The sequence below is a fragment of the Microtus pennsylvanicus genome, chromosome 1 (assembly GCF_037038515.1).
Source record: "Microtus pennsylvanicus isolate mMicPen1 chromosome 1, mMicPen1.hap1, whole genome shotgun sequence".
In the NCBI taxonomy this organism is placed as follows: domain Eukaryota; kingdom Metazoa; phylum Chordata; class Mammalia; order Rodentia; family Cricetidae; genus Microtus; species Microtus pennsylvanicus.
The window spans coordinates 58,222,788-58,242,840 of record NC_134579.1 but is presented as its reverse complement, the minus strand read 5'-3'; the positions used below and the strand labels follow the sequence as shown (position 1 = coordinate 58,242,840).

The 20,053-nt window shown below is 38.9% G+C and overlaps 2 protein-coding genes across 11 annotated transcripts in view; both read right to left on the bottom strand.

Moving 5' to 3' along the window:
• The window catches only part of Golgb1 (golgin B1), a 61,071-nt gene extending 59,201 nt beyond the window's left edge, over positions 1-1,870 (bottom strand). For 6 of the 9 annotated variants that reach the window (XM_075964943.1, XM_075964954.1, XM_075964974.1 and 3 more), the window contains exon 1: positions 1,728-1,864. The gene's annotated coding sequence lies outside the window, so the exon portion shown is untranslated. Of the gene's footprint in view, positions 1-1,727 lie in introns of all 9 variants that reach the window. The other 3 variants (XM_075964936.1, XM_075965000.1, XM_075964965.1) reach the window with 1 other exon arrangement.
• Positions 1,871-6,666: 4,796 nt separating this feature from the next.
• Positions 6,667-20,053, bottom strand: part of Iqcb1 (IQ motif containing B1) — a 57,841-nt gene continuing 44,454 nt past the window's right edge. For both annotated transcript variants that reach the window (XM_075964899.1, XM_075964909.1), the window contains exons 14-15: positions 7,850-8,006; positions 6,667-7,229 (exon numbers count right to left, since the gene is read on the bottom strand). In XM_075964899.1, coding sequence (XP_075821014.1) covers positions 7,000-7,229; positions 7,850-8,006 — 387 coding nt within the window. In that variant the 3' untranslated portion in view covers positions 6,667-6,999. The remainder of the gene's footprint in view (positions 7,230-7,849; positions 8,007-20,053) is intronic.

The window sequence follows — 20,053 nt, the reverse complement described above, 5'->3', positions numbered from 1 at the left end:
TTAGCAACAGAGGGGTTGCCTAGCAAGCATTCGACTCTGGGTTTGATTCCCCGTTCTTAAAGGGGGAGGGGGTCTTAGGCAGCCCAGTCTGCCTTCCACAGGGTTGTTAATAACAGATGGTATGTAATAATCAGAAGTCTCACAGATAACTTATTCCTGATATGTAACCAAGAAAAGTTAATGATGTTTTATAAACGAGGGTAGTATCTTTACTCAAAATGGGTGGGGGCAGCAGGAAAGGAGAGGTGAAAAAGTTAAAAAGGAAACCTAAAGATCATTATTTTTAGGAAGGGCTGGCCATATTACAGTAGAATAAAAAGTCCACACCACGAAAGCGTGGGAATCCTCAGAAATGCCGACAGTCGTCTGGAGAAACAAGGAAGAATCTTCTATGTGATCTTCAAAGTCTGTTGAGTTGGGCCATATTTTTTATTTTTTAATTCTCTTAATTTGTATTTTATATTTTTATAAACATATGTGGCATATTTACAGAGGTATTCACACTAAAATAAACGTAAGATATATTCAATAAACATAAAATAAATACACTTAGAAGTAGGCTCAAAGTGTTTTACCTATAGCATATGCAATTAAAATTGTTCAGGAACAGCGTAGTCAAATGTAACTGGAGCTAAGAAGGAAGCATCAAACGGTCTTTCCAGGATCAAGGAAGTAAAAGCAGTGTTATGAACACACATCGCTTCAAGCCGGGGCCTCCTGGAGGCAAGCGTTCTACCATTTGGGTACACTTTCAGCCCATGAAACTTTTCAGTTATTTTCCATTTCCCCCCCTACCAATTCCAAACCGTCTTACTTTTTCTAACAGAACATTTCCGGAACTTGAGCCTTTACAGCCATTCTGACCATCCAACCCTTATTAACTCATGTATCTGGAAAGGACTCTACACTGTTAGAAACTTCCGCTGTCACGATGCTCAAATCTGGAAAGTCGTCCTTAGTGTGCTTGGAGAACTTCCAACTATGTCCCAAAGTGAACGTGTTTATTATCCATGATTTTAAATATCTGTCCCAGCCTCACACGGTCCTCTCTCCACAGACCAACTGCAGCGCTTTAAATAAACCAGGCAAATACTTTCTCCAGTCGCCTAGGGCTCACCCTCCGGCTCGCATTCGCATTCGCATTCCTGAGGCGCAGCGACAAACACACCCCACACAGACAACCCCAGGTTTTTCCTCCAGAACTCCCTTCGAGGTTCCTTCTCCTGCGAACACCTCTGACTCCTGGATCAACTCTCCCTCCTCATCTTCCCAGCCCGTTAGCACCAGCACGATCACGCGTGGGCCTCCGGCTGCGGCAACAGCGTTGCCCTTTGCCTAGTCTGAGTCCCGCCGCCCCCGCGGGGCACAAAGTTTGTTCAGGGCCCGAGCTCAGGGCTGAGGCAGGCTCCCTCCGCGTCCTCGGCTGCGTGCCCAGGCTGGCTGCCACCGGCCGCTCGGACACAGGGCCGTGCACGCAGAACTGACCGGCTCGCCAGCCTCCGGGGCTCCCCCGGGTAGTAACGACCCTGCCGGCCGCCGGGGTGTCTGTCCCGGGCCGCGTATGGCGGCGGAGGGCACCGGGCAGCCACCTAGGCCGGGCAGGTGACGGCGGCGGAGCCCCGAGGGGCGGGGCGGCCGGCTGAGCGCCGCTGCCCGGTGTCCCCTGGCCAGCGGTCCGCGGCGGGGCCGATGCCGAGCTCCCTGCGAAGCCTGCCGACCACACTCACCTGCAGGTGGGCGCCACCGGCAACGCCGGCCGCCCCCCGCTCGACCTAAGCCACGTCAGCTCGGGAATCCCAAACTCAGCGCCTCCGCCGCCGCGCCCCTGGGACACAACCACTCTCCGTGGGACGGAAGACGGGACTGAGACGTTGGCCTATTGGAACTGCGAACGGACCGTTACTATGGCGACCAGGCACGCCTTGTTTGTAACCTATCGCGTCACAACGGCTGACACCAATCAATGCCCTAAAACCTTCCACTTCCTCAAAGAGGGAACCAACGGATTCTCAGTAGGAGAGGCCTGAGGGATGATTATGTGTTGGGGTGTGACCCGGAAGAAGATCCAAGAAGGCCGGGCAATGCCGAGAGGGTGGGTATTCTGCAAAGATCAGGTGTTTGCTCTGTAGTTTGGGAGTTCCGGTTTACGCTAATTTCTTAACTGCTACTGTTCCAGCTGAAGACTATGGCCCAGGCTTTTGAGATTTTGGACTAGGGACACCAGCTGCTAGTATTGTGATTTGTGTGAGAACCTTTTTAACTTTGTGATGAAAAAATGAGAACCAGAGACACGGCTAGTGAAAGACAACAGCAATTTAGCAACAGTCGGACTACAACCTGACGTCACAAGGCATCCTTTGCTGGTATTGCTCAGGATGTGAGAATAAGAGACAGTGAAGAGTTGGAAAGTGGCGCTTTAGCTGGGGCAGACAGAGATTTAAGGGCTCAGGCTCTGGGAAGAGTCAGTGAGGACCTCCAAGAGACAGATAGCACTCATCAAGTGCTCCTTCTCTCTAAAAGGCCGGCCGGCTGGCCGGCCGGCCGGCCGGCGGCGGATGATGCAGAAACCTAGCCAACTCCTAAAGATTTCAGACATTCTTCGTAAGAATGTTACTATGAATTTGTGGAATTTCATTATATACCAAGCACTCAGCTAGCCCACTATATTTGCAATCTCATCCTAATGATCACACAATCTCAAGGCTCAAATAGTAGCTCGGTAAGACATCTTTTAGCTGCTTATTTAAAGTTGTATATTTACTATATTTATTTGCCACCAAACGTAACTATCTTATTGCCTTATCACAGTTTATTATAAGAAATCCTGAGGTTTTTGTCTCTTTTGATCTCAGTTGTATCTCCAGGTCCCAGAATAGTATGCAGGGGTACTAAATGTCCCTTGAAGCAATATTATGTATGACTATCTTTAATTTAAATGCAATACAATAAACCTCAAAACACTGGTTTGTACAAGGTGTTTTGGGGAGGGTCAGAGCCAGGATAAGAGTTGAATTTTATCTCTTGGTTCACATACCTACATTTCGCCTTAGATCTTTCAGTTTTAATATCTCTCCTTGCAGAAGTTATAAAGTTATCTAGCAGGCATGGCCCCACCTACTCTTGGGTGGGTCCAGACTGGTCATTCCCAGAGAACTGCAGTGAATACAAAGGGAATGGAATGAGGAAACACGGAGAGGTTGGGGCTGAGCTGAGCTCCTTAAAAGCTCCTTCAAACATCATTGAAGGATGGAAATGGTTTAAAACGCAACCCAACTGAAGCACACTGACTCTGAGAGATTGACTGGGAGGCAAATGGTGACACTTGACTTTAATCCAAGCCTTTAATCCCAACACTTGGGAGACAGGCAGGCAGATCTCTGATTTTGAAACCAGTTTGATTTACAAATGGAATTCCAGGCCAGTCTGCAGTTAGTCAGTCTGTGTCTCCATTGTCTCTCCAGAAAGCAAATAATTAGGAATTGCCACCAAGTGAGAGTGAATACCAGTGGGGGTAGGTTTCAGCACCATGTGTGGATTGACTGAGATATTTGACAAAGGTGATATGAACCAATAGGCAAGGAACATGTTGCCTATATAATCTGGTGTTTCATTTTATGCAAAGACATTTGAATATTATTCTGAAACTGAAGAAGTTTTTATCACTCAGGTGTCTCTCAGAGAGTGATTAGTTTGGGTCCATGAGATGGTTTCATTGGAAAAGCCCTTGCCATACAAATGTGATGATTCAAGTTTGATCCCTGGAATCTATATGAAGGCAAAAGGAAAGAAACAAAAGTTGTCCTCTGACCTCCACATGTGTTGTGGAAGTCATATACACACATCATACCCAATGATAATCATTATTTTAAAAAAGAATGACCATTTCCCTTAATTCAATATATAATGAGAAAAAGTTGAGGGCAAAAAAAAAAAGTCCTATTTTTTTTTCTTTTGGTTTTTCGAGGCAGGGTTTCTCTGTGGTTTTGGAGCCTGTCCTGGAACTAGCTCTTGTAGACCAGCTGGTCTCGAACTCACAGAGATCCGCCTGCCTCTGCCTCTCGAGTGCTGGGATTAAAGGCGTGAGCCACCACTGCCCGGTGGGAATGGAGATTTTTAGGGAAGGGGTTAGGAGGCAGCTAACCAAAACAGATTTATGGAAAGCCTAATGGAAACTACTACTTTGTAAGCTAATTTTATCTTCTTTCTTCCTTTCTTTCTTCATTCCTTTCTTTCTTTTTCTTCCCAGACAGGGTTTCTCTAGCTTTGGAGCCTGTCCTGGAACTAGCTCTTGTAGACCAGGCTGGCCTCAAACTCACAGAGATCCGCCTACCTCTGCCTCCTGAGTGCTGGGATTAAAGGCATGCGCCACCACTGCCCAAGCTAATTTTAAAATATACTGGTTTTCTAAAATGGAGTTTGAACAGAGATGCTTTGTATGGGTGGACTATGCTCTTCACATGTTCATGGGTTCTTCGACAAATCCCAGTGCTAGGTCTGGGATTGCTAGCTCCATATGAGTTATTAGCCAAGAAGGGCTCAGAAACCCAGAAAATCCAAGCTACTGCAGTTGTGCTTGGTTGTCCACGAGAACTAGACGGTGAAACTGTATTGTAGAACATATACACTTTCATTACAGGACAAAGAAATCAATCTGGGACTGACCTGGAAAGTGGCTAAAGTATGCCTAAAGCTTCTGAGGAGAAAAGTTATCATTGGTCTTAGCCTACAGTGGACGTTGCATGCAACAATACTGGCCTGCCACATAAGGTGCTCAGTGGTGAACCTTATCTGGTTGGATATCAGGCAGGCTCTACAAAAGGGAATTCATGTCTGGTATTGTAAGTCTTGTCCAAAAGTCCTTAGCTGGGAAGGTATAGACACTAGGAAGGAACGTCTATTATTTTGCTGAATGGACATGTTTCCACATTGACTTGTAAATATGTGTATACCTACTGATTAGTGATGTTTCTTTTTGCCATGAGCAAAGGTGAATGCAGAAATTTGTAACTAGTCAAAGGACTGAGAATAACGAACCATCAAGTGCTCAGCCTTGAAAAGGACATCAGTCTCACTCCCAACCAGCATGGCTTAGAGAACAGCACAGAAGAGGAGGCAGGAAGAATTTAAAAATTGGATGTGAAGAAGTGCCTTTAAAAGCTGCTTTCTGGACATGACATGGCTGCTGCATACATGAATAACTGGTAGCTACGGTAACTTGCATAACATCACTCAAACTTGTCAATAGTCCAGGATGGATGGAGGAGCACGTGAGGCCTCACTCCTAGCTAAATAGCTGCTTGCAGTTAATGCCTGTTGGGGAAGGGAGTCAATATTTTTCAGGGATGTCACCATTAGTATTACATGATTCAGTAAACACAGTCTCTCACCCATGCACATAAGGCAACCCTAATTAAACTCAGTGGTTTTGTTGTTTTTAAAGACAGCTGGGGGTCGCTCGAGTTTTTAGAGGGTCTGGGAGGGGGATAAAAAAGTGAGGGTGTTCATGATCAAAATGCATTGCATAATATAGGAATGAAAGAATAAACAGTTTTTAAAAGACAGTCTTTTTACTCTTACTCTATTCTGTTTCCCCTTGACCGTTATTTTCTCAAAGCCCCCCTTCATCTTCTTTTATGCCAAATACAGACATCCCAAAACTTTCCTATGGCATTGTTTGTTATCCAGATGTATTTCTAGATGTATCTTCAACTTAAAACTTATTCAAATATTTGTCAAATATATAAGTTGCATGTAAGTATATCACATATATGTATGCCATATATACCACAAGTATAATCTATACCAATGAGTCATATGATCTTATAGATTAGAAAAAGTGGCCAACTAAATGTTATTTTATTGAAAAACAGCGTAAGAGGTTGGAGACAGTTGAGTCGTTAAGAGCACTTGCTCTTGCAGAGGACCCAAGTCGGGTTCTGAATATCACTGTCTGGTGTCTCACAGCCCCCTGTAACTTGAACTCTGGTGGAATCTGACACTATTTTCTGGATTTTACACACTGACCTCCACTCTCATACTCAAAAAAAAAAAAAAAAAAAAAAGAAAAGAAAAGAAAGAAAAAGGAAACCAAACCAAACAAAACCCAGTAATTGAACTTATTTTCCATTATCACTTCTAAAAGGAAATATAGCTAAGCATGGTGGCATGTCTCTAGTCCCAGTATTGGGAGGTAGATGCAGGTAGAACTCTGTGAGTATAGGCCAGCCTGGTCTTGTGAATTAAAGGTTAGCTAGAGCTACATAGTGAGACTCAGCTTTAAAAAATGCATTATTTTTTAGGGGGAGGGAGGGACTAGAGAGACACTCAGTGATTAAGACTGGCTGCTCTTCCAAAGGACCCAGTTTCAGTTCACAACATCCATATGGCAACTCACAAACTTTTTCTAACTCTGGTTCCAAGGAATCCAGCACCCTCACACAGACAAACATGCTGACAAAACACTGATGCAAATAAAAATAATTTAAAAATACATTATTTTTACTACAATATATAAACTATAACCTACTGTTTCCCTCTGCTGCTTCTCTGTTTTTTTCAGATAATGAAATGTCCTTTAACTAACTGCCTTTTTCTAAACGGTAGTAATAATAATAATAATGGAAATTCTGAATAACAAATGTGAAAAGTTGAAGTAAACCTGACAGGTTTTTCAGAAACACAATATTTATTTAAAAAAAAAAACAACCTTTAGTGAGAAAACAGAAATGAAAGAAATTTCATATTTCATGTCAACAATAGAATTTCACACTGAGTTCTGTCCCACAATAAAGCCCACAAATCTGTTTGGGAATAGAGAGAGACAGGGTATACAGAAAGGGGAAAGAACCTGGACCGAGGTAGCCAATGCTCTGTTTGTTGCTTCCAAGTGTTACATGAAGAACATCCTCTGGAAAGCCACTGGTAGCTCTACCAGCATGCCAGAGGCAAAACTAGCAATCTCCTAAAAAGTAAGATTGCTAATTTCACAGTTATCCTCTTCTAGGGGGGTTTTGTTCCACCAATAAATAGAGTTCCTAATTCTATATTAAGATCATCCTTTGGAACATCAATCTCATCACCTGGTTCTTCTCCAAGCTTCTTCCACCAAGGTGCTTGTATGTGCTTCAGGGTGGTGAGATGGGCCTGTTTGGCCTTGGCTGCCACAGGCCTAGATCTACTTAGGAAATGCTCAGGTTCCTTTCCTTCTGCTTCCTTCAGACTTGGTGCCTCTACAGCAAACAGAAAGTAAATGGTTAGTAGAAGTGTGCCAGGCAAGCAGCAGCCTAGAAACAACACAGCTGGGGCCCATGTCCAGTCAGGAACAGGACAGGGTTTCAACTCTGAATGTGTTGTCACTGCTAACTATGAAGGAAGGTTTCTAGCCAAAAGTTGCAGTTGTGAGTGGCAGCAACAACCCCAAACCCTTGGCAACTTCCAGGCTTAAAACAAAAGAATAAATTTTGTTGGCTAAAGATGGAAACTTTGGAAAAGGCATGTTATTAAAAGTTATAAATGTTCTATAAGTGTGCTGTACTGTAACTACTGTCATTGTCTTCTTCTAAAATATGGAAAAATTAAAAGAAGGCTTTGGGGACTACAGCACAGAATGTGGCTAGTAGGACACAACATCTTTGAAATTAGTAATTTTGATGAAGCTGAAATATCCGAGTTTATAAACAAGCACAAACAGAAACTACAGAGTACATATCATTGAAAACTGGGATGATGTAAGATTTTCTGAGGGCTGGGATAAAGACTATTTGTGTGTGGCATCATCCTTCTACAGATTTTGGATGTCACATCTCTTGCATGTCACATCTTCTATAAAACAGAAGGAAGCAGAGCATACTCATCAACTGTTCAATATTGGTGCTGATCTGAGCCATCAGAGCTTCTCTGTGCTGCTGGGCTCTTTCTTCTATGGCCCTTCCCATAAAATAGTGCTGAAGCCGTTCTTGTGCTTGTGCATGGAGCTCTCTGCTGGCCACTTCTGACATCTGAGAGTCCTGAAAACACATGGCAGAAAACTTGTCATGAGGACAGATAGATCAAAATATGCTTTACCTAACCACAGAGCAGAGCTTCTAGAATTCATAGCAGTCTCTTGTTTTATCTATAGAATCTACTGCAAGTATTAAACTGTCTATAAATTAGTAGCTTTAGTTGGGTATAGTCATGCCTGTAATCTCCATGCAGAGGCATGTCAATCATGAGTTCAGGGCCATGGTGATACCTTGTCTCAAAAAACCTAAAAGACAAATAAGCAAACAAACCAACCCATAACATAAACAAAAATGTAGCCACCAAACCAACCAGTCAGAATATAAATAACAACTTCCCAAACCCTGATTTTATATAACAATGTAGGTAGGCAAGTTTTTTTTTAAAATTATTTTCTCTTGGAGTTATATGTATGCGTGTTGAGTCTGTACGTAAGCATGTGCACCATGTGTATATGCCGTGCCCTCAGAGGTTAGAAGAGGGTGTTAACATCACCCTGACACTGGAGTTATAGAGGGTTGTGGGTCTGTCTCCAAGTTGGTGCTAGGAAATGAACCTGGAGTCTGTAAGAGAAACAAGGGTTCTAAACCACTGAGCTCTCTCTCTAGGCCCCAAGTTTCTCTTTGGTATGTTTCCAAGCGTCATTTCTACAAAGACATTGATATTAGGAGACAATAATGAAAAGTACATTATATAGAAGAGGAACAAAGCCAATTCCTTTTGTTTGAATCCCATTTGAAATACTATTTTACTTCTTATCCATCCCTACTCTAAATGCATCTATATCATAATATTATAACTGGTCCTGATTTCACAGAATGAAAAACAGAAATCTGCTAAAAGAACCTATCCTTTAGATTATTCAGATAATTTAAGGGGAAGTTAGTGACAATTTGAATAAGAATTAAACAATCCTAGTCTTATAGCTGATAAAATTTTGGATACCACAACTTTCTCAAATATGTAGTCCTGGTCCAGTTGGGAACTTACCTTTCAGTTACAAATCTTATCAAAGTGCACTAAAATCTGTCCAAAGAAACATTTAAAACATAACAAACCAGGGGGCTGGAGAGATGGCTCAGGGTTTAAGAGTACTGGCTGCTCTTTCAGAGGTCCTGACTTCAATTCCCAGCAACCACATGGTGGTTCACAACCATCTATAATGAGATCTGGTGCCCTCTTCTGGTATGCAGGCAGAACACTGTATACATTATATATCTTAAAAAAAAAAACAACTGGTGTATTTATCAGAATTACACTCATCTTTCCAGATCTGTGAGATCTACACTCATATTCGCCTGAATCAAAGTATTAGAAATATTGCATCTATGCTGAATTCAAATATATACAAACTTTTCTTGTCATTATTTCCTAAAAAGTATAGTCAAAGAACAATTTACAGTCTTTACATTGTATTAGAGAGTGTAAGTAACTAGAAGTGGTTAAGAGTATGCACAAGGATATGCAGATTATATGGAAGAATTAACCATTTGATAAAAGAGGTTTAACAATAGTTCTTAACAGGATACTGTAGAACTACTAACTATAGTAGTATATTATTTGTGTTTTAATAAATAAATGTAAATGGTGACTGCTCTTTCATTCCCAGCCACCCAGACCCAAATAATCACAAGAAACTATATTAATTACAACACTGCTTGGCCTATTAGTTCAGGCTTCTTATTACCTAACTCTTACATTTTTTTTTTCGAGACAGGGTTTCTCGTAGCTTTTTTGGTTCCTGTTCTGGAACTAGCTCTTGTAGACCAGGCTGGCTTCGAACTCACAGAGATCTGCCTGCTTCTGCCTCCCAAGTGCTGGGATTAAAGGCATGTGCCACCAACCACCCGGCTTAACTCTTACATCTTAACTTAATCCATTTCTATTAATTTGTGTATCACCACGAGGCTGTGGCTTACTGGTAAATCCAAAATCTGTCTCCTTTGGTAGCTACATGGCATCTCCTTCACTCCACATACTATCTCTCTATAGCCCTTCTATATTTTGCCTTGACATAGGCCGAAGTAGCTTCTTTATTAATCAATATTAATAAAACATATTCACAACATACAGAGAGGAATCCTACATCATCTCCCCTTTTCTGTCTAAATAAAAAGGAAGGTTTTATCTTCAACAAAACAAAATTATATATAACAAAACAGGTATCAAGCAAGAATTACAGTTACAATATATTTTGTGAATCTAAAGTTTCACATAATTTATCTTTTATCATAACTAAGGAAAACTGTAACTATTTAGTCTTCAATTCTATCAAAGACCCCAGAAGGATATAGTATTACCTAAGTAAACAGGAAGCACATTGTAAGCAACTTCCAAAACTCTAGAATTGACGGACATCTTGCTGCCTGGACAGTCATCCAAAGTTCTTCTGTAATGTTGGGTCATCCATCTTTAGCCTACAAGCCCATAGTATCCAGCACACTTTTCCATGAAGCAGGAAATCTGAAGATCTGTTCTGCCTTATAATGGTGTGAAGCAGAAACCCTGAATTCCATCTTTCAGGAATTTCAGTAGTTCTCTGTGGGTCCTGCTTGTCCAGTTCATACGACATACCACCAAGCAGTCCAGGTAAGAACAGTTTCTTGCTCCAAATGGCTAGCCTTGTCACATAGAAGGCAAACTTCAAAATGAGTTTCTTTAATGCCCATTAACTTCTCTGAAGTAATTGGTGCTGTCAGAAGCAGACATGTCTCATTGTCAAAAGTCTAAATTCTTACATTTTAAATGCCATATTCTGTAGGTCTTTGAAGTGTTGAAGATTATCTAACTGAAATATATCTCTGTATATCTAGAAAACCTAGCTAGTATGACTACAAGTTTGACTATTATAAATGACTATTAATCTATAATTTTAAGCATATATATATTTTAAAGAGCTGTATAAACATACCTTAGTAAGAGCAGAAATATATATATATATATATCTCACAAAATCAACCTTAAATTTGTATCAAAAGACCTATATCCATGCCAATGAAAATTATTCATCTCTATATCATATTCCCCTTATTTCATTTTTAGAAACTGATCATTAATCATTTATAACCAACCCTTTTAAAATGAAAATAAACATTTATAAACAATCGTTTTGGGATTTGGGTGCTGTTTCCTCAAACTGCTTCCTGCTGTTTATTGGCCCAAGTATTTTTTGGGGTTCACTGAGACCTATCTGGGGGTCTTGTTCCAGCAAACCACATTAGCCTGAAAGGAATTCATAGGTTCTTCTGTGGAAACAAAAACAGAAACTCTTTTCCAAAGGAAAATTTTGAAGTCAAGATACCTTTATGTTGGTTTAACCTAATAGCCCCCAGAATCAAATGTCTCTCTGCAGTCAAAAAATTCAAAGAAAACCAGTAATATACTTAATCCAGACTTTGTGGATATTCCATCTTTATGTGGCTTATTAAAAATCAATTTTACTCCTTTAATCTGTCTGTACTCTTTTATGTTACTTTTTTTTTTTACAGGTAATGTCAAAGTTTATTCACATAAAGTTTAATCAGTCAAGTTAATGAAAATATCAAAAATTTTGAGTTAGTTATGGCAGCAGAAATGTAAGTTTTGTTGCAGATAACACACATTTGGCATTTCTGTCGAGAAGCTATGCTGCCGAGAGAGCAATTGCATTAAACCTTAACTCATCGGGGTCACGCTCCATGAACTTCTTGCACACTTCTATGGCATCCTCTAACAACGTCTCATCACTAGTTTTCCCGTGGTTGATTGGAAATGGTTTCCGTCCATCTAATTCATAGAGATGCCCATCTACATGAACTAACGCAATAAAATGAAGATCTACTTTCTCATCTATACTTGGTGCCTCAGTCTGACCTTCATGTGCACTGGTCTCATGAGTAACTCGAATAGCGTCATAGTTCTCCAGGTACTTGGCTCTTTCTTCAGGGCTCATTGACACAGACTCCTCCAGGAATTTTTTCAAGGTTGATCCAGATTCGAAGTGCATCTTGTCCTTGTTGTTTGCAATGGCATGGATTAACCCTATTGTCCCGCAGGCGTTGCTGATGGTTTGCTTACTGTCTCTTTAAAGACTTTGTTTTATTTTTTTAAACTACTTCTTTTTATAACTGCCTATACTTTTTCTTCTCTCTCCCAAACCTACTTATTTTTTAAAAACACACTGTGTCTCGTTTAGCGGTCTTTTATATCTATTTTGTATATCTGTAATCATTTTCTGAAAGGAGTGCTTTTTTCTTAATGCTAAGTGGGCATGGCTAGGATCAACTCTGTGGGCCTGCCTGTTTGTTCCATCCAATTCAAAATGCTAAATTCACCGCCTCTGCAAGCCATGCTCACCACCCTAGTTCCACGGACACAACGAGCCTATGTTGTTATTAATCAATCTGTAGCACTCTGCTCAGAAACCCCATTTAAGTACAGGACCTCCCAAAATAGCCAGAGTTTGTGTTGTCAGCACAAACCAGAAATTTGACTCTTAAAGGAGCCCCACAGTTTTTGCTGCTAATGCTGACTCAGGAAGCCTTCTCTTAAAAGGAGCCGTATTTCTGTTCACTGCCAGCAAACATAGCCTATTTGAAAAAACGTGGCTACCAGATTCAATTCCAATTGACTCCCATTTTATCTGTCTAGAAGCCCCTCCCCCTTTTAAAAGTTTTTTTTAGTCTTATGTAGATCCATGCTGGTAAGGGTCTAGCATCAGTATACATTGGCAGCAACATGGTGTCTCAAGGACTCTGCATACTATCTATTATCTCTTCCAGCCTCGCTATATTCTGCCCTGTCATTGGCCGAATTAGCTTCTTTAGTAACAAATGGTAATAAAGCATTCACAGCATACAGTGAGAGGGGAGTCCCACATCAAATAAAGCTTGCCTAAAGATCAGTGCAAAGCATCCACTTTAGTCAGTCATACAGGTCAGACAGTGGTAGTACACACCTTTAATTCCAGTAGCCACATTAGATAGCCAGAGAGGCCAGGTAGTGGTGGTGCATGCCTTTATCCTAGCACTAGAAAGGAATATAAGATAGGAGGAGACAGGTCTTAGTCTCGATCTGAGGATTCCTGGAGGCAAGATCATCTATTTTAAGTCTATGGTGGAGGTAAGAGTCAGTGGCTGGCTGCTTTGCTTTTCTGATTTTTAGGTTGAACCCCAATATCTGTCTTTGGTTTTTATTGTGCTCCATTTGTCACCCAATGTTTGGGGTACAAATTCATGAAAAAGCCATTTGCCTGTGGCTTTCCAGTCACTGGCAAAGGCCAGAGCAACACACAGCTGGCGTCACTGCCCTACCAGCTAGGACTTCTTTTTTCTCTCCTGGCAGGTTCTCCCTGAACCCTCTTCTCGGGCTGCTGCCAAACTAGGTAGCTGCCTTAAAATCCAGTCAGGCCTATTCTATGCAGTAGCAATAAGCCTCACATCTTCAATATCATGGGAGGATTTAGTAATACAATTGGGAATTTATTATTATTATTTTTTTATTTTTTTTGAGGCAGGGTTTCTCTGTAGCTTTGGAGTATATCCTGGAGTTCTTGCAGACCAATCTGGCCTCAAACTCACAGATATCTGCCTGCCTCTGCCTCCCTAGTGCTGGGATTAAAGGCGTGTGACACCACTGCCTGGCTAACCGGGAATTCTTAAAGAGAGAAATTAGTTAAGAATTTTTCCCACATTAAAAAATATGGTAAACATTACATTGGAGGGATTTGTTTTTCTGTATGATAATACACTGCACAGTATGAAAATGAAATGATTATATGAGAGGCTATGGGATTTAGATGGGATTTATGTAATTGTAAATATTATCAGCTTTACCATTTTTGTTCTATCACTAAAAAAGTTGATTAATCTGAGTGCTAAGATACAGGTCTTAGAAAAACTTAAACACATCACAGACAAAGGAATTTAATGAAGAACCAATTTCAGTGTAGCATTACAAGAATAGAGAGAACAGAGTAAAGTTTTTAAACAACCAACCTTAATATATCCACCATACAGGAATTGCCAAATGATAGAGTAAGAGTTGAATGGACTCCTGTGCTAATATTAGATTTAAGGAGATTCAAGAAGCAATAATCTCATATGGCATGTATTCACCTTTTATGAAGCAAATGTTAAACTTGTGGTCAGTTTATAATAGAATTATCCCTAATGACTGAACAGAGTTGGTTAAAGCTGTTTTAGAGCCTAGTCCACAATTACAATGAGTAGCTGGTTCAGAGAATAAGCTAAGACTATTGAAGACGGAGTAAAGCGAGAGGTATGGAAATCTTCCAAGATCAAATTCTTGGAGAAGGAAATTATGCTTCTCTAGAAAGGCAATCTCTATATTGTATTGTGGTCACATTCTGGCTTTATGCAGTGCAGCAGTTTTGAGTGCTTGGGACAGAAGTGAAGGAGTAGGAAAGAAGATTGAATCCAAAGTTATACAGGACCCAAAAGAAACCTTCATAGATATCTTACAAAGATTGACATCAGTAGTAAATAGAATAATACCGAATTCAGAAGCTAGACAAACAACAATGAATCTCTGGCTTTTGAAAATGCTAATTCTCAATGCCAAAGCATAATCAGATTGTTAAAGGCACAGTCAGCACCTTTAAGGAATGAATCCGAGATAAAATTAATATTGAATCTCATGACCATGATGATACTTGGAGAGGTGACTTCCAGAGGTTTGAGGAAAAAATAATTATGGCAAGAAAAGTCGCCTTAAGAGGGATTGTAAACAGGGCATTCCTAGAAACAATATTCTTTCTAAGCCTAATTTATTCAGAATGTCCCTCCATTCTGGATTATGCAGAAGGTGTGGTAAAAGCAGGCATTGGACTAATGAACATAGATCAATAAGAGATATTCAAGGTAATCCTTTGCTGTTAGGGGAAACTCTGTGAGGGGCCTCTTGCAGGCTACTATGCCAAATCTAGTTCAGTCATTTCCTGCCATTGTAGAGGAAACTCCTTTGCAGAGCAATTAAAGAAACTAATGCCTACTGTGAGAAACTCTACTGCTCTGGATAATAGAAGAGTTAAAGAGCAAAAAATTCAGGAGAAACCATAAAGCAGGTATTTTGGCAAACTTCTATAAATGAACAAAGACTAAAATTAAAAATACAAATGAATGACGTCATTGAAGGTCTGGTAGACACAGGTGTGAATGCAACAATATCATCAGAATCTTGGCATCCCAATTGACCTCTTCAGGACGTAAATGTTCAGTTCTTAGGGATCAGAACTTTATTTCAAGTAAAGTAGAGCATGAGATGGGTAGAATGGGACCTGAAGGACAGAGAGGAATATTAAAACCATGTGTGGCTAACATAGCAACAAATTTGTGGGGACATGACTTGTTATAGCAATGGCATACTCAGATTAACATTCCCCAATCTAAGAAAAAAATTAACATATGTTTTTGGGAAAATATTAAAAGGTATTAAAGGGAATAGCAACTGACAATTCAGATTGTACAAGAACAGAGAATTGGCTTTGATTGAAGAGAAATTACAGAAGGCACATGTGGATCATGTAGATCTGAGTCTTAACTGCATTTTGGTCACAATACCCACCTAACATTCCCCAACAAGAATTTTAATGTAGAGAGAAGATATTATCTTAGAATGAAGCTTTTACCACATAAACTGAGTATAAAATTAAAAATTTATGTGGAAAAGGTCTCAGTTAATTCTCAGAGAATTGAGACTTCATCAATTAGCAGGAAAAGATTCAGCAGAATTTATAGTACCTTTTAATGATGAAATTGACAAATCACTGGAAGAAAGTGATCCCTGGAAAAGAGCTTTTAGTAAATTTCTGAGAGAGACCAACAACTATCCCAAAAGCAAGAGAATTATAAACTTATAAAGAGAACTAACTGGATACTTCTTTGCATTGCATGGGACACACCAATAACCGGAGCCCCTACATTCTATACTAATGCAAATAAATCAATAAAGGCAAGTTACAAATTAGAAAATTTAAGTAAAGTGGAACAAAGCCCTTATAATTCTGTCCAAAAGTCAGACTTATATACTATTATCATGGTACTAAGGGATTTAAAAAAAAACCTATCAATATAGTTACCGATTTGTGATTTGCAGAAAGAGCTGTTTTACATTATTGAAGCTAATGAATTTATACTAGATGATGCAGAATTATTCAGTTAGAAGATAAGATCAGGAATAGGAATCATCCCATATACATAACACATATCAGATCCCATATGGGTCTGCCAGGTCCTCTAGCACAAGATATCAATTGCAGAAATCAATCAATTATTAATCAGAAATGTGCTGAGGGCCTCAGAATTTCATTTAAAAAATCATGTCAATATCAATGGTGTAAAAGAAGACTTTTCCATCACATGTCAACAAGCCAAGGAAATTATAAGGAAATGTCCAATTTGTTCTTTATACAATCAAATGTCACTACTTGCAGAAAGTAACTCAAAGGGTACTCAAAGGGATGAAATGTGGCAGATGAATGTGCTCCATTTTATAGAATTTGGAAAACTAAAATATGTACACCACATCATTGATACCTATTCAGGGTTTTAATGGGCAACTGCTTTGAATTTGGAAAAGACTGATTCAGTAATTACACATTTGCTGGAAGTTATCACAGCCATGGGTATACCTATACAAATAAAGAAAGATAATGCTCCAACATATGTCTCTAAGAGGATGAAATGGTTTTTTTGCTTATTATAATATAAATCATATTATAGGTACATCACACAATCCTACAGGGTAGGCAGTTAAAGAAAGATCACATCAAACTCTAAAGGGTATGTTAAATAAACAGAAAGAAATGATAAATGCCCCCAGAAACAGATGTATAATATTTTATTAATTTTGAATTTTCTAAATGCTAATGAGAAAGGAACAACAGCTGTGGAGAGATATTATATTGGATAGTAGAAAATAACTACAGAAGTAAATTAGCTGCTATACTTTAAAGATTTACTCACCTCAGAATGGAAAATAGGACATGTTTTATGTTGGGGAAGGGGTTTTAATTTTGTTTCCACAGAAGAAGAAAAGCTATGGATATCATCAAAATTGATAAAGATTCAATTTGAACAAGAGACACCTCTGAAGTAAAAGAGATGATAATTCATTAAGCAATATGTATGTTTAATCTAAACTAACCTATAAAACTAACAAATGATTTTCATTTGATCAGATATAACTTGCCAAAAGAGAATTTCCCCAAAATTAGGGCAGTGGAGGGTTTTGTTTCTGTCTTTACAGGAGAATAAAGGTATCCAGCTAAGGAAACTGAAGACCACTGTACAAATGAGACATCTGTGAAAAAGGACAAATCATCCAGAAAAAATATCTTGAGAAAAAGAGCAAATTGGCTATTGGTATATCACATTTTCAATAGGAGAAAAATTTCATATATCTTCCCAATTATTCTACTGTTCTCTACAGACATAATCCAAATAGTCTTTTTGTAGTCACAGTATAATTAAAAATCAAAGCTGACTTTGGAGTTGGAATGTGGCTCTCTCCTTCTCTAAACCCAAGCATGCTTATTAAAGTAAAATCCAAAATCTGTCGCTTGTGAGAAAAGCCACCTGATATAGGACATAAAAAATACAAATATTTAAGGACTATTTTATTGACACTAATCTTATAATCCTTTGGTTTTATACTGACTCTTTAACAGTTTTTCTTAAGATATAAATTTTATAATACATACACACGTATATATTCTAAATATTTGTCATGACATTAATGGTCATAAAGAGTACTAACTAATTTTTTTAAAAAAAGGTTTCATCTACCTTCCTGTACATGATTTTTTGGGTTTGAGTCTTTATCAGTTTTCTGCAGTGAACCATGAGCATGCCTAACAGTGACCTCTGAAGTCTCCAAAAGGAGGATGCAGCCCCACAATGATGATTCTCCAGGACTATGATATCACCACTAATCTGAAAAATGCCACATAAAGATAGGCTTTGGACTACAGACTTCTCAGAACAATTTTGAGGTGCCTAGCTGAAATGATCCCAGTCTTACAGACCACTCTAATGAGGACTTGAGACAAGCCCTGCCCTTTCCCATTACAAAGAGACTGTACAACAAATGATACAGCTATCTCTCCCAGGACTTAACAAATGACCTAATTTTTTCTTTTCAGAATTTTAAAGATGTCATTACCCCCCCAGGAAGTAAACTTAAGAACACAAGGCTATCATTTCCAAGAGGTAGGGAGAGCGGTTTTGGCCTTTCTTTGGGCTAAGGGTATCTGTCATTGTTTATGGGGATTGGTTACACATTGATATTAGTAATAGACAGGAAAACTAAACAAAGAAAATTAGATTCAAGGTTCTTGTTTTGAAAAGAAAAAAAGAGGATATAGATACAACAGGATAAAAAGGGTAGATAAACAATCTATTTGGAAAAAAAACGGAAGCTACAAATATAATATTAAAAGGTATATTACTAAATATACTTTTATTTCAAGCAACTATTAGCTTGAAATGTTTTATATTAGATTAGATTTTTGTATATTGTATATAAAGTTTATATATTGATACAAATTTGAGATTTATTTCATTAGGATATATTGTACATACCTTTCTACTCTTGTTCAAGACATTGTACCTATACAACTCATTTACAATATAATACAAATTTCTGGCCCTTGAAAATTACTGCCAACTGTTTAGCATAACAAAGAAATACAGGTTAATAGTTAATCACCTATTATAATCAAACTGATAGTCTCATTAGGTATGTTTTCAAGATTAAACAAAAATATATTTTAGATAGCAGGTCATCTTCAAATAGCTCAGAGGTCTATAGAATATGGCATTTAAGATGTTTTAATAACATAGATTCTTTTTTTAATGACAATAAGATATGTCTGTTTCTGGTAGCACTAATCTACTTCAGAGAAGATAATGGGCACAGAAAAAACTCCACATGGACTTTACTTTCTTTGTGGTATAAGTAACCCACTGGGCAAGGAAATGTCCCTACTGACTGCTGACAGTATGCTGTCCTAATTAGACAAGCAGGCCACAAAAGAAAGTGACTGACAAACATTGTCAAGACAAGGAAGGACAGTCCTTCAGAATATCCTGCTTTACAGAAAAATCTGTTGGATATTCTATGGCCTGGAGGATGAAGATAGATGCCCCAATGTTGCAGAGGAACTTGGAGTGACTGTCCAGGCAGCCAGCTGTTTCTGTCATTTCTTACATTTTTTGGAAGCTGCTTGCTCACATGTTCTGCTTACTCAGTTAATATTTCCTTTTTGGGTCTCTGAGGGAGTTGAAGGTTAGATAGATATAGTTTTCCTCGTTTACCAGATACAGAAAGCAAGTTATGATAGAAAGTAAATTAGGTACAAGACTTTGAACCAAGATAGGATAGATATGGAATATTTTCTCTAAATTTGTCAAATGCAAATGTACTAGACATTGTTGATGTATTTATTGTCTGTATATATTGTATAGCTATTGTACTTATTATATATAGTTTTTCTTTTATTAGTTATATCCTTTTATATTATTTTAGACAAAAAAAGGAAATATAGTGGTATATTGTTTTAATAAACAAAGCTTGCCTGAAGATCAGTGCAAAGCACCCACACTAGCCAGCCATACAGGTCAGGCAGTGGTAGCACATACCTTTAATCCTAGCAGCCATACCAGTTAATCATAAAGGCTTGGCAGTGGTGGTGCATGCCTTTAATCCCAGCAGTAGAGAGGAATATAAGATGGGAGGAGACAACCTCATACACAGTCTCAATTTGAGGATTTACTGAGGCAGGATCGCCCATTTTTGGTCTAAGAGCCAGTGGTTGGCTCTGTTCCTTTTCTGATCTTCAGGTTGAACCCCAATATCTGTCTCTGGGTTTTTAATATTCATGCTACAACTAACTGCTCACAAGTTTGTTTTTTTTTCCCAAGGAGGTCAAAAAGCTAAAAATAAGAGCTCAAACTGTATAACAGAAGACAAAGTAAAATTCATAAAAATGAAGATTTTTGGTGTATCAAAGGACACTATTCTACTGAATAGAAAAAACATTTCCAAATCATTT